At 53.6% G+C, this 14,476-nt stretch overlaps 3 protein-coding genes across 3 annotated transcripts; 2 read left to right on the forward strand and 1 right to left on the reverse strand.

Moving 5' to 3' along the window:
* Nucleotides 1-184: 184 nt before the first annotated feature.
* On the forward strand, nt 185-2,671 carry J4E90_009848 (uncharacterized protein; the record flags this gene model as incomplete). The annotated part of the gene is made up of 2 exons (XM_051439366.1): nt 185-2,221; nt 2,276-2,671. The coding sequence occupies 2 exons, from the start codon at nt 185-187 to the stop codon at nt 2,669-2,671; spliced, it is 2,433 nt and encodes an 810-aa protein (XP_051286970.1).
* Nucleotides 2,672-6,100: 3,429 nt separating this feature from the next.
* J4E90_009849 (uncharacterized protein) lies at nt 6,101-7,106 on the forward strand (the record flags this gene model as incomplete). The annotated part of the gene is made up of 2 exons (XM_051439367.1): nt 6,101-6,199; nt 6,267-7,106. 2 exons carry the CDS (start codon nt 6,101-6,103, stop codon nt 7,104-7,106), a joined length of 939 nt encoding a protein of 312 aa, XP_051286971.1.
* A 145-nt stretch (nt 7,107-7,251) lies between these two features.
* J4E90_009850 (uncharacterized protein) lies at nt 7,252-10,994 on the reverse strand (the record flags this gene model as incomplete). The annotated part of the gene is made up of 2 exons (XM_051439368.1): nt 7,252-9,022; nt 9,070-10,994. The coding sequence occupies 2 exons, from the start codon at nt 10,992-10,994 to the stop codon at nt 7,252-7,254; spliced, it is 3,696 nt and encodes a 1,231-aa protein (XP_051286972.1).
* Between the last annotated feature and the right edge of the window lie 3,482 nt (nt 10,995-14,476).

Below are 14,476 nucleotides of genomic sequence, written 5' to 3' on the forward strand. Positions count from 1 at the left end.
GTAGACGATTACGACTCTCCATTATCGCTCGCCATCGTTCACCCAGCGTATAGCCTTTCGCCTCTACTAGCGTTTCTTCTGTATACACGTACTTTGCCTACCCATGTCTCTCGTTGCGTTGTCGTAGCTTTCGCTTTTTACCACGCTCCCCATCTTCTCCTGAGCGGAGGAGCACCGCCACACGATGCGCATCTTTGGGAGTCTCCGGGCCGCCATCACCATCGGCCTCGCCACCATAACAGCCGCCTCCTCACACGCCCGCCCACCATTGCAGAGCATTGCGCTCGCTAAGAATGCCGACATCCTCACACAAACACATCGCGTGACCGCCGTCTCGTCGTTCGACCTCGCTTTCGATGTCTCCGGCAAGCGCATCCGCCTGCGCCTCGAGCCCAACCACGACCTCTTCGTCGACGGCGGCCGCATCACACATCTCAACGCCGACGGGTCAATAGCGCGGGAAGAGCCGATTGAGCGGTTGCGACACAAAGTCTACAAGGGCACAGCATGGTTGAAGAGGGGGAACCGCTGGGACGAGGTCGGCTGGGCCCGCATAGGGATACGCAAGGACGGGCTGGAACCGCTATTCGAGGGCACCTTCACCGTAGACCACGACCACCACCATGTCAAGACGGCGACGAACTACAAGTCGGTGCGGAAAGCCGACGACCCAGATGTAGACCTGCGCGACAAGGAATACATGGTTGTTTACCGCGATTCCGACATGAAGAACTCTGCCGACAACGACGAGGAGCGCATGGAACTGAGGAAGCGGGCAGACAGCGTCAAATGCCCGTCAGATGAGCTGCTCTTCAACACGCAGACAGACCACCCGGTCTTTGCTAGCATGCGCGCCCGCGACGTCTTACCCGCCACGTCCCCGTCACTCATAGGTGCCATGTTCAAGCGACAGGACGACTACCAGCCCGGAGGCAACGGTGCAGGTGTCGACCTTTCTTCCACCATTGGCAGTACGGCCGGATGCCCCGGCACGCGCAAGGTCGCCCTCGTCGGTGTGGCCGCCGACTGCACCTACGTCCGCTCCTTCAACGGTGACAAGAACGCGACACAAACCAACATCATTGACGCCATGAACTCGGCTTCTGAGCTGTTTGAGAGTACCTTCAACATCTCCCTCGGCTTGGCCAATCTGCTCATCACGGAACCTGAATGCCCGACACAGCAACAGCAGGCGACACCATGGAACCAAGACTGCAGCGGCAGCATCACTATCCAAGACCGTCTGAACCAGTTTTCCACATGGAGGGGTCAGCAAAACGATCAATATTCACACTGGACATTGCTATCTACCTGTAACACCGGATCCGCCGTTGGACTGGCTTGGCTTGGACAAGCCTGCACTACAGGCTCTCAGGACAACAGCGGAAACGCTGGCGAGCAAGTCGCTGGTGCCAACGTTGTTATCAAAACTCAATCCGAGTGGCAGGTCATTGCTCACGAGACGGGACACACCTACGGTGCTGTGCACGACTGCACGTCACAATCCTGCGCAAACAGCGACCTGGTCAGCGCACAACAATGCTGCCCCCTCAGCCAAGGCAAATGCGACGCCGGAGGCGGCTTCATCATGAACCCTTCAACCTCCGACGGTATTTCCCGCTTTTCTGCTTGCTCTATTGGAAACATCTGCTCTGCGCTCGGACGTAACAGTGTCAAGTCTCAGTGTCTTACCAACAACCGCGATGTCGCTCTTCTTACTGGTCCAAACTGCGGCAACGGTATCGTTGAAGACGGCGAGCAGTGCGACTGCGGTGGCGCCTCAGGCTGTGAGGGCAACAAATGTTGTAACCCCGACACTTGCCAGTTCATCAATAACGCCGTGTGCGACGATTCCAACGAAGACTGCTGCCGCGACTGCGGTTTCGCTCCTGCCACCACCGTCTGCCGCGCTTCCGTTGGCGATTGCGATCCACAAGAGACGTGCACTGGAAGTTCGCCATACTGCCCCGAGGACAAGACCAAGCAGGATGGCTCAGACTGTGGCGATGGCCTTAGCTGCGCTTCCGGACAGTGCACGAGCAGAGACATGCAGTGCAAGACCATCATGGGTAGCTACACAAAGGGCAATGACACGTATGCCTGCGACAACAGCAACTGCATGATCAGCTGCGCAAGCCCAGAATTCGGAGCTAGATGCTATGGAATCCAGCAAAACTTCCTTGACGGAACAAGTTGTACCGGTGGAGGTCAATGCAGTAACGTAAGTTCTCCTCGACTACTCTCCTACCTCAGTCAAAACACTAACACATCACAGGGTGTCTGCGAAGGCGGCTCCGTCGGCAAAGAAATCACCACCTGGATCCAACGCCACCTCCCCCTCGTCATCGGCCTCGCAGCCGGAATCGGCGGCGCCCTCCTCCTCTGCATCTTCTGCTGCTGCCTGCGCTCCTACCGCCGTCGGTCCAAACTCAAGAAATACGCTCAGGCTCCCCCGCCCATGCCTTATCAATCCAGCGGTAGCTCAAGGAGAAATCGAAGCGGACCCATGGGCCCTCCTCCCATGGGCCAATATAATAACGGTTATCCTCCTCCGCAGGGACCGCCACCACCAAATGGTGCGGCGGCGCCGTGGCAACCGCATCCGAACGCGCCGAATGGCAATGTGCCCATGCCGCCGCCGGTGCATAGGAGTAGCGTGCGGTATGCGTAAGCGTTCGTTTTCTTTTTTGTTTTTGTTTGAAAGGACTATATCACGGTCATTTACACCCCGGCTTTTGGAAAGCTGACGGGATTTGGGCGAATTCTTTGCATCGTTAGCGGCGTTTATTCATACTTTTGTTTCGTTTGTGTGATTCTTAGTGGTATGGTGGTGGGAATGCCTGCCGATTTTTGCATTAGGGATGGGAGGAGGGATTTAGGGATGGATAGGGTGGTAGGAGGTAGGAGAGGGTGTTGGTGTAGATGTAGAAGGAGTGGAAAGAAGGAAAGAACATATCCCTCTTTGTGTGCATGTTTCGTCTTTTGTGTTTCGTTCATCGCGTATCAGTGTGTCCATTGATTGCCAGACCCAAGTTGAGCTTTTCTCGCTCCTGCCTCAGGCAGCTGGTGGGTCCAAGCGCTTGTTGTCCTGCACTGCCCCTTCCAGCCTCCATGCGACCTGCCACACCACTCTCTCGCCAACCCCGCATCATGGCCCGCTTCTCTTACCAGCCTTGTGGCATGTTGCCTTTCTATCATCTGAATCTTCGCTTTGATCGGTGTATCCTGCACGCAATACAGCCTGTATGAGCAGATGGCACCGGCTTACCACACGAATGCCAATCGCGCATGCCTAAAATATGGCAATGCGTAAGAGGCTGAGATGCACAGCCGCCACCACGGTAGGCTGCACCTTTGGATAAGAGCGCTGACTGCGCCTACGCCCTCGCTTTCTGCACCCGTCGATGTGCCTACTGCCAGCCATGGACGAGGATATTCACCGTGACATTCACCTGGACCACCGTCCTATCACGCCTCACAGCTGCAAACACTGTCAGCGGATTGTGCTTCGTCGGAAACATTTCATTCAACCACCAAGCCGCATCAGACTGCCACACACTATAACTGAATTGCGACAGGCCATCAAGGACGGATGTGAACTCATACTACTCTTTGCCTCTGCGAAACAGCCTGGGCATCTATTGGTCTGTTCAGGATGCTCCGACTGTGAGGATCACCAGGCTTCACACATTCGTGAATTGGTTGAACGGAAATACACATTCCCACTTTCGTACGGGGGTCTGCGATCAGACTACTCGTCAATTCTTGACCGCCTGAAATCGCTTAGGTCTCTATGGGGTCATGGAGGGGTCTGGATCGAATTGAATCCACACTACTATGGGGAAGGCCCTACCACCTACTATGGGGAAGGCCCTACCACACTGGATTTCAAGTACAAAGATCTATTCAAGATGAGACTAATACCCTCCGTTGACATGACAGCGACCGGAGTGACAGGTGTGTCGAGCAATGGGAGAAACCATTGAGTTTATAGCTGATCGTCTTTAGGAGAAGCTGTGAGGGAAGTCGGAGATAATTTACCAGAGAGCTACAATGCCGACGTAGCAACAGAATCCAGTCTTGCTCAGATGTCTGACTGGCTCACAGAGTGCCACTCCTCACATACTCTTTGCCGACAAGAGCATGTAGAGTTTGCACCGCACAGACTGTTACAGATTGCCGCTGCAAAAGACGAAGTGACCGTCCGCCTGACTGAACACTGGCAAGGAATTGGAGTGAAATGGGCCGCTCTGAGCTACGTCTGGGGTGGAGACCAGTCATTTAAATCTACAATTGCTTCCGTTGCGGGATTGAAGGCTGGGTTTGGTGTGAATAGCCTGCCACAAACGCTTAAAGACGCAGTCGCAGTCTGCAGAGGTCTTTCCTTGGAATTTCTTTGGGTGGATTCACTCTGCATCATACAAGATGACCCAAAAGACGTCGCGCAAGAATTGGCATCTATGCCACAGATCTATCGAAGAGCATGGGTTACTATCTCAGCGTCGACCGCGGCAGGCGTCTCGGATGGATTTTTACAACGCCGATGTTACGTCCACAGGAGTGCATATGGGGATGCGCAGATTCCCATATCATTGCGTTACCTCGCCAAGAACAGCTCGAGTCGCGGTGAAGTCATATTCCTTCGCAACCCATGCGATCGAAAAGAAGAACCCATCAACAACCGCGCCTGGACATACCAAGAACGCCACCTATCACCTAGAGTTCTCGATTTCAAGTGCAATCAAGTGGTACTGTACTGCTTCACAAACAAGCGTTGCGAAGGCGGTGGGTCGTTGTTGGAATGGTACAAAGATCCAAATGTGCACATGGAGAACCGGCTCTGCAGTCCTTACTCAAATTTTCGGACCTTAACAAGGTGGCATGAAGTTGTAGACGACTATACAAAGCGAAGTCTCAGCTTTCCGTTGGATAAACTTACGGCACTATCAGCTATCGCCGACTTATACAAAGACTATACAGGTCACACCTATCTCGCAGGTCTTTGGAAAGAGACCCTGATATATGACCTTTGTTGGTCGAGCCCAGGGAATCTACAACCGCGCCCAGTCGAGTATCGTGCGCCTTCATGGTCTTGGGCTGCAGTTGATAGAGGCCCCATCTTGTCCTCGACCGAGAAAGTTTACTTCCTACGTGAAGCGCATGACTATACCAAATTAGCCCTGGTTGTGGATGTCTCCATCGAGCAGAATCCCCCCGACACGACATTTGGCAAGATATACGACGGCTTCTTAACCATCACAGCACCCGTCAAGTGGACAGAATGCCACCATGATGACCGCCGTTCCTCCAGCACAATCTTGAAACATCCGAGCGATGCGCGTGTATCTTGGGATGCTAGCCTACCCGACGGTTATGTGGATGCCAACGTTTCAGTTTTAGCTGTTCTGTTAATGCGTAGAGATTATTATGCCTTTACCCACCATTGCGGCTTGGCACTTGTACCAGCCTCACCTGGAAAGTATCGTCGAGTGGGATTCCTTTCACATGGTTTCGACGAGCATGCGGAGGAGAACATTAGGTTTTATTCCAGCTTCGAACCGCAGACAATTACGATAATATGAATCTATTGAAAGTGTTTAGTCATGCTTGATTCTCGCTACTCAAGTAGTAGGTGTGCAGTCGAAGATACGCCGGTTGCATCGTTGATAGAATTCGCGAATACTCCAAGAGGCTTAAATTGCTCGAAGCTAGCGATCCGGTTCTTTGTAGGTTGATGACAGCCTTGGAAGTGTTGTGCATAGAAGGGGCAGGGGGGTATGCAGTGAAAAAGAGCTAGCTCTTGGCCGTGCCAGCCATCGAACACGCGCCGCAACTTGACTTCGTACCATGCTAATTTACTGATAATCACGACTACGATCGCGAAGTAATTCGATGGTCGAACCAGTACAACGCCATTGCACAACAATGTCGAATCCAAAAGTCATCTACCGATGTGCCCCACCATCAACTGCCGTGGACCCTGATTAGCGATGAAGTCATCGACGTGATTTTCAATCACGACGCGTCTCGGGGGAGCAGCAACCATTCTCTTCTGCAAGCTGGAATCTGGACAGAAACAAACACACATTCGACAATCAAGATGTTAGCACTCACCAGCGCAACAGGCAAGCTCGGCGGCGCCGTGCTAAACGCCATCCTCGACAACAAGCTCATCGACCCAAAGGAGCTTGTAGTATGCGTACGTCGCTCTCTCTTCCCATCTGTCCTCTTCAATTCCCTATCTCCGTAACTAACAACTCTCACAGACATCCAGCGACCCTTCATCCGAGCGCTTCGCCCCCCTCCGCACCCAATCCATCACCCTCCGCCAGGCCAACTTCGATGACCCATCCTCCCTCACTACCGCCTACGCAGGCTGCACATCCCTCTTCCTCGTCTCGACCCCGCGCATAGAAATGGACTACAACAACGCGCCCCTCTGGCACGGCCGCGAAGCGCACCACCGCGCCGCCATCGATGCTGCCTTGCAAGCAGGCGTGCAGCACATCTACTACACCTCGCTCGGCTTCGCGAACCCCTCTAAAGCCGGTGTGATGCGCGCTCATATTCGCACGGAAAAGTATCTCGCGGACCTGGCGAAGGAAGCGAAGTGCACGTATACGGTGATTAGAGAGGGATTGTATAACGAGAGTTGGCCGTTATATTTCGGATATTACTTTGGGCTCAAAGAGGAGACGAGGAAGGAGGTTCTTGTCGCTGGGGATGGCAAAGTGAGTTGGACAAGTATACCCGACATGGCGTTTGGTACGGCGAAAGTCCTTGCTGCGCCGCGTGAGCAATGGTCCGGAAAGACGTTTTATCTGTCGCAGAAGAAAACTCATTCGCTGAGCGATATCGCACGGATGGTGAGTAAAGTGCGGGGCGAGGAGGTCAAGCTCAAGGTTGTGAGTAGGAAGGAGTACGAGGATTACTATGTGAGTGAGAAGGGCATGGAGAGGCCGAGTGTGGAGTGGTGGAGTAGCACGTATGATGCGCTCAAAGACGGCGAATGCGAGATCGATGATTCAACGCTGGAGGGGTTACTCAAGGAGGCGGAGAGGACGCCGAAGCCGTTGGAAGAGACGATTGAGGAGATGCTGAAGTAGGGCAGCGGATAGTAGGATAATATATACTCATTCTTCATCTTCATGACTAGCGTCTACTCGTACAGCATATACATGCACCATTCTTCTCCACCCGCTCATCCACTTCCCTAACAAACAGCCATCTCCTACCTACTTCCCTCTTCGTCTATATCCTCACCCTCGCCGCACTCTCATTCCTCTCAGCAATCATCCCAAACCCAAAGTCCTTTCTCCGCTTGTTCCCCTTCCGATCACCGTACTGCTCGTCGAACTTCTTGATCGCGCTCAGACTGCTCATGTCTTCGCTGATACTGGCGCTGATTTCCTGCAGCGCTTTGTCGAAATGGCGCGAGTGTAGGATGCGTTTCTCGGGGAATGTGTAGTTTTGGCCGCGGACGAGGTGTAGGGCTTTTGGTGGTGTTGATAGCGAGGAAGGTTGTTGTTGGGAGGATTCAGAGGCTGTGGATGTGGCTGCGGTTGTAGATTCCGATGTTTCCGAATCAGAAGTGGACATGGCTTCAGACTCAGACTCTGTACTGGCCTTTGCAGCGGCAATGGCGGCTTGTTCGTTTTCCTCCTTGACGCAGGCGAGGGCGGCAGAGACGGCAATGTTCTTGAGATCACTTCCGCTGTAGAACGGCGTGCGCTTGGCGATGTCTGCTAGATCGACAGAGTCATCGAGCTGTTCGCCCTTGAGATGTATGCGTAAGATCTCTTTCCGGTCGGCCTGCGTGGGTAAATCTACCAACAATCGTCTGGGTAATCGGCGAATGACTGCGTCGTCCAAATCGAAAGGTCGATTTGTAGCTACCATGACAAACACGGAAAGGTCATTGAGGCCGTCCCACTCTTTCAAGAATTGGTTGAGTATGTCGCGATGCGAAGTTCGTTCGCGCATAGCGTCTCGGGATGCAAAGACAGCATCTGCTTCGTCGAGGAAGACGATGCATGGTGATAACTTCCGCGCCAGAGAGAAGATGGCTGCTACGTTCTTCTCGCCTTCACCCACATACTTGTCCATTATCTGGCTGCCGGAAACTTCGAGTACCGTACTACCACTCTCTTTCGCTACAGCCTTGGCGAGAAGCGTTTTTCCTGTGCCTGGAGGTCCGTATAATAAGGCGCCAGATATCTTCTCCGTCGCTAGAATACCATAGCTGAACGCCTCAGGTCGTAGTAGTGATAATGAGGTAATGGTCCGTATCGAGTCTACCGTCTCGGTGGGCACATGTACTTGGTCAAAGGTCGTCTTGATCTGATCCGGGTCTGCGATACCGGGCATGAGCCGCTTTTCGTGCTTGTTGGCTGTAGATGCTATGCGTTGCAAATTTCGTTGACGCTGCATGCTCTTCTCGTCTGGACGTTTCCTGCCCAGGTCTGCTTCAAACCCTCCTTCCTGATTACCAAAAGCGTTTTTGGAGCGTTTTGGTATCGCTGCCGCAGCCTTCTCGAAAGAGGTGTATTTAGTTGTGTCACTCGACTTTAGCAGGCCCATAGCAAGCGCAACATGTGCCCAGCTTACTTGCGCCGGTGCGTCCTCAGAGGTTGCTGCCTCGCTTGCTGGGCGTGTGATAAGCAGGCCGAGAGCTGTCAATGCCACCCTGTGTACCTCATCGTAACTCAACACACGGCTGAACTGTGATGAATGGAAAATAGGCGCCCACTCGGCGAAGCGGAAAGGACTTTGCTCCAAATTCGAGATATTCGCAGCCGCCGCTGGATCTAATGAGCGAAGCATGTCTTGGATATGCCATAGATTGATGCGTCGGAATTTATCTTTTTCTGCTGTTGAAAGGTCAATCGACGACGCAGAGTTGCTACCCAACGATGCGAGAGCTTCGTCGAAGTTTGGTGTACTACTGCTGCCAGACTCTGATGCGACGACAATGGTCCTGAAGAAGCCGCTTTCGCCTTCGCTTTGGAGAGCACGAACTCCGCTAGTGTGTGTTAGCTTGGCCATTTTTACGTTGCGGGTACTCCTTACCTGGCGGATAGTTCAGGCGTAAGGTCGCGTGAACAAGTGCTTCCCACAATCATGACGCTTTCTCCAGCACTACGGCGCTTGCGAACAAGCTCTTCCAGCTTCTGAACGATGCGGCCACCATAGTGTGTAGCATTTAGTTGTTTGAAGTCCGGGATGTAGATAACTTTAGACTTTGTCGGGGCGTTGAGCGTTCTCGCAGCTGATCCAACTTTAACAGTCATGCTGATGTCTGCCTTTGCAGGAGACGGCAAGGCAGAGTTGAGTTCAAGCTCGGCACCTTCTTGCTTCAGAGAGTAGTCGAAAAAGGCAGGAGCTTTTGACGATGTTTGAGACTCTTCAGACGAGCTGGAAGGTTGTGTATTTTCGACAAAACCACGGCTTTGCTTCAGATCACCCGCATCAATCAGTGCGTCTAAGAGAGCGGCTAACTTCAGATCCTCAAGCTGTACGTCCCCAGGGTTCTGACTGCGCCCAGACTCATCGACTGTCGCATCAGACGTTCCGAATTCGCCTGATGAGAGGCCCATGCCCTTCAAGCTTTGCGTCATAGCCCGCAAGGCAGGTGAAAGAGAGCCTTTTAGAGATATTATGGAGAGAGGTATAGCACGAGGGCGCATTGAATTGGGGTCAGGCTGATCCGTCGACGAAGACTGATTCCACTCGGAGTCGTCCTGAGCAATAGAGTCTTCTATGTCCCTCATGAGATCGCCGAGATCTGTGTTCATGCGGTATGCTTCGTAGCCCAGCGAGCGTATCGAACGTGGTGATGGCTCTGCTCCTTCGCCAAGGTAATCTCCAGCAAGATGAGCAAGGTCTTGAGCTTTTAGGACAACAACGTCAGCGCCCATTTCGAGAGCAGTAGATGTTACGCATTCATCTATCAATGGCTCGTGCTCAGCCATGGGTGAGTGAAGGCTAAGGTTTGTCTTTGTAACAGGGAACGAGTCGCCAGCTGGGTGTAAGGAGGAAAGAGACGCAGCCATAGTAGCTCGAATCTCAGCAACGACCAAGGACGATAGGCGTCTGGAGTTGCCCGCCTGCCGAGTCTTTGCGATTTCCCGTTTCCTCGCAACCATGCCCAATTTGGCACTCTGTTTCTTCATGGCCTCGATCTTCTGGCGCGGATCCATGTCTTTGTCGTTCTGGATCTTGCTCAGCTTAGACCAAGCGTCCATGAAAGCAGTGTCTTCGGTGATTGTGGATATGGGTACTTCGTCCGGGCGCCCTGCTTCGGTGCTAGCGACTGCTTCGTCATTCCGGATTTGTGACTGGTGTGTTTCCGCCTGATTGATCGGTGCCATCTGCTCTTCCAAATACTTCTCCACCTTGAGCTTCTCGTGGTCGTCCAGGCGCCTGTTCCACAGGCCACGCACTAGTCGCGACAGGATCTGGGTAGCGTCCGAGTCGCGTGGAGCCGGTATGGTGCACGCGGCATGCTCTCCGGATTCAGCATGAGCGACTTGGACAGAGAGAACCGTGGGCGCATTGGCTACTTGTGGGTCTCCGAGATATTGTTGACGGCGTAGTACCCTCTTCTTCAGAAACCAGTCTGGTATGTGGACAGGCGGCAGCCCTTGCGTCTTCTTCCCCCGCTGCTGGCGTCGCAAGGCAGCCGAGTACCTGCGTGAGGTTTCCCGCGATCGCTGCAGCTTCTGTGCCAGAACCTCTGGGTCTTCTGATGCTACCACACTGTCGGCGGGCTCCTCCACTGCTGCTGCTGCCGACTTCTCTCGGTCCGCCTTGTTGACGTCATCTTGGTCGGCGGGTGTGCTATTGGGCGCGGGCGGTGGGTTCGCGGCTTGGGCGAGGGTGCGGGTGGTGTGGAATGCTCGTAATCGTGGTATCGAAGGGTAGCGGCGGCCGCGAATAAAGCGCGCTGGAGGTCGTTTCGTAGACACTCGCAGTGCGGACCGAATCACGTACATACGGACGTCGAAGGCGCTCCCAGAAGTGGGGAGGAAGGGAGCCTACAGGAGTTGGCGTAGGCTGCAGAGGGGTGGAGGCAATGCGCGGCGCTGCGTCTGATGGCGATAACCATCGTCAACTTTCTTTGATATTCCCCAAGCAAGGGTCCACCCAAGACGCGCCGGCTATTCCCGCCCTATGTCCATCTTCTACCACAACACATCGCGATATATCTGGCTGCGACTGCGATGCTAATTCTACTCCGTTGATCCTTGTTAGTGATCGAAAATGTCCTTAATGCAAAGGTAATGCATGTCAACACAAATAGATGGGCAAGCTATGACGTAGGCGATGCAGCGGGCATGCGCGCGTCAAGAGACATCGAGATGAGGGAGTTCGCATGTGCAAACGAGGCAGCATGCTGCGTCGTCCCATACAAACTACCATGGGAGCGGCCAGCTTCTGGCCAAGCTAGGAATATGTGCGCGAAAATGGAAGCTTCTTATTGACCACAAAGTTTGGTAGACCACTCGGTGCCTTCCATGTCGACATCAGGCCTAGAAGAGTACAATGACTCCAACTTCGATTATATGCAGCATTCTGAAACGGCTTTGCCACACTGTTCAACAGTTCATACAACTTGGATATGGTGATGGAGCAAGTGGGTCAGGACTGCGTGCCCGTCTAATGCGGAACCTATAGTCTGTCCATGCACTTGGATATTTTTGAATGGGACCTGACTCCGCTGCATCTCACCAACCGGAGGTCTCAAAACCTGAGCGTGCCAACGCAGTTTGCAACTGGCATGTGTTGGATGGCCTAAAGATGCCCGGGATGGGGCGAGTGCCTCATATGACATGACACTGGATGGTACCACGGATCGGTAGCGACTCGAAAATTCAACAATGAGCGGAACCATAGTTCGCGCATGGTGTTGCCTACATAACTTCCGCGACGGCAAGGAGAATGGGAAACAGACTTCTCACGTATAGCTCTTAAATAGTAGGACGGTATTCGCACTCCTGTGTACTCTTGATACACAGATACCTTTTGTCGCTATAGAAAAGATGAACGTCTCCGATGCTGAACAAGCTGGTAAGTTTTGCACCTTTGATCCTTTGTGTAGATGTGAGCTTACTTCGACATCAGTCGACAGCGCCCAGCCTTCGCTCCGCGAGAAGTCGCGCTCCAGACAATCCAGCATATCCAGCATATCCACCCATCCAGATGCCGAAAATTTTGGTGACCGTATAACACGGACACAACAATGCCGCATCCTGGGCTCGACCTGTCTGATGGCATTTACGTTAGTTGGCCTCAACCAGGCCTTTGGGGTGTTCCAAGCACACTACGGACGAGAAGCGGCTGTCACGGAAGGCGTCCTCCTTCAGACCGAGCTATCCAAACGCCCGTTGATCTCGGCGATAGGGTCGTTAGGGAATGGAGGGCTCTTCGCCGCCTTTGGAGTGTTCTACTACCCGCATCTTCCCCAATTAGGAGGTCGCGTTAGATCCTTGTGCGGATTAGGCACGGCGTTTGTTGTGATCGGATTCGCAACTGCAGTAGCCAGCCACAAGGTGAGTAAAGCTTCCCAACTGCTCTCGCATCAGTCACTTACTAGGACGCAGTTGGCAACACTTGTTGCGTGTCAGGGACTCCTGGTCGGCCTTGGAACCGGCATTCACATCTATCTTCTTGGGCCCATATTACCAGAGTACTTCCCACAGCGGAGCGGCCTCGCACAAGGTAGCATGTTTGCATGCGCGGCTCTAGGGAGCACGGTATGGGTCTTCGCACTGACAAAGTTACTCGAGACGCTCGGTATCCGATGGACATTGGGAATTCTCTCCATGTTCAGCTTCGCAGTCCTGTCCATTTCTAGTGCGCTCGCTCTCCCACCGCGGAAGTTCGAAAGGCGGTCTACCGATATAGTCGGTTGGAATGTCTTCAAGGATCCGCTTTTCGCTTCACTCGCAGTCGCAAACCTGGTACATCCGTTGACGATGGCAATACCCATGGTGTTCGGGCCTGAGTTTGCTCAGTCCATAGGAACAGGCATCATCCACGGGTCATACCTTTTGGCCATCAACACAGGAGTAGGGATCCCAGGTAGGCTATGCACCGGCTGGCTGTCAGACAAGATTGGACATCTGAACATGCTCATTGTTGCCACTGCTGTGTACGCCATCGCAACGTGGGCATTCTGGCTATCTGCTGCAATGGGGAGCAACGTGGGACTCTACATCTGTATGAGCGTCTGCCACGGGCTGAGCAACGGCGTCTTCAACGTCGTTATCAACTCGGCACAGAAGATGCTGTTTGGCTCCGAGATGTACTACCCCAAAAGTGGTATGATGACCAGTATACGCGGAGTCGGTTTTGTCATCAGCGCACCGATAGCAGGCGCGTTGGTGTCGAGAGTCGCCGATGTAGACTTGCAAGGCAGAGACTTTGTCAGGGTGATTGTTTATACCGGATCCTTGTTGACGATCTCGCTGTTCTGTCTCTTGAACGTTCGATGGTTGGATGCGAAGAAGAACGGGTGGAAGCTGGTGCGTTAGTCTCGAAGTTGAGTACGGGTCGGGCTTGGGGGAATAAATTGCTGGTGTGTCGGCGTATTTCTGAAGGATGTTAATGTAGTTGAATGGCGCGCGAAGCTCCTACTTAGTGTTCCGTCCTGCTCTTGCCATGATAGCGTAATTGAGATTGTCTTGTGGTACACCGATGAGACTTGTACATGTGTGCGCCCCACTTTTCGAATGCTGCACTTGTTCCTTTCCAACGCGATACTCCACTGCGCCGCCCGCGGTGGACACTAGAGCATGTGGATATTCTCAACCTCGCTCGTTGCTATGCGAAGTTGTTATTGCACGGCGTGTACACACGTATACTCTGCCACGTCGCAGCACTCGGTGCAGGTACTGGTCCGACGTGCCAGGGCTACCTGGGAGATGCATGACTGGGTCGCACAACAGCCGGACACCTGCGTCGATGAGCCCTGCATATCGGAGCTTCTCACGATGTCATCAGATTGTGCAAGTCGCGAAGTCGACGGGAGTGCCTGGGGAAATTGGTGTGGCTGGACGAGATTGTGATGATGCATGGTGATAGGGTTTAGCGAGCTGCACTCCGCCTGTTCCTCGCGCCGTAGATCGTCGCTTCCTTGCGTGTCGTGACCGCCCAAACAAAGGCCCCGTCGAGCCAATTCACCCTCAGATGCGCGTCGCCGTCTGATGCACGACCGCCCAAGCTGCAGCTTCTTTGCCCCTTCACCGTCACCACTCTAGACCGCACTCACCCCGCTCAATTGCGCGCTCACGTCCCTTTTTTGATAGCGGCCGGATCCCCGTTCCGCAGTCGCAGCAGAGAATCCCTACCAACCACGCGATATTCACCTCACCTCGCCCTCCCCCAGCAAGCAGGCGCGCCTAGTGCCATGACGTCTTTCTGAGATGTCTGCTAGCCATCGCAAACCTCCTCCACCACTGACCTGGAGGCCGCG

Source organism: Alternaria incomplexa, assembly GCF_024043165.1.
Source record: "Alternaria incomplexa strain BMP 0042 chromosome Unknown scaffold_17, whole genome shotgun sequence".
NCBI classification, from domain to species: Eukaryota; Fungi; Ascomycota; class Dothideomycetes; order Pleosporales; family Pleosporaceae; genus Alternaria; species Alternaria incomplexa.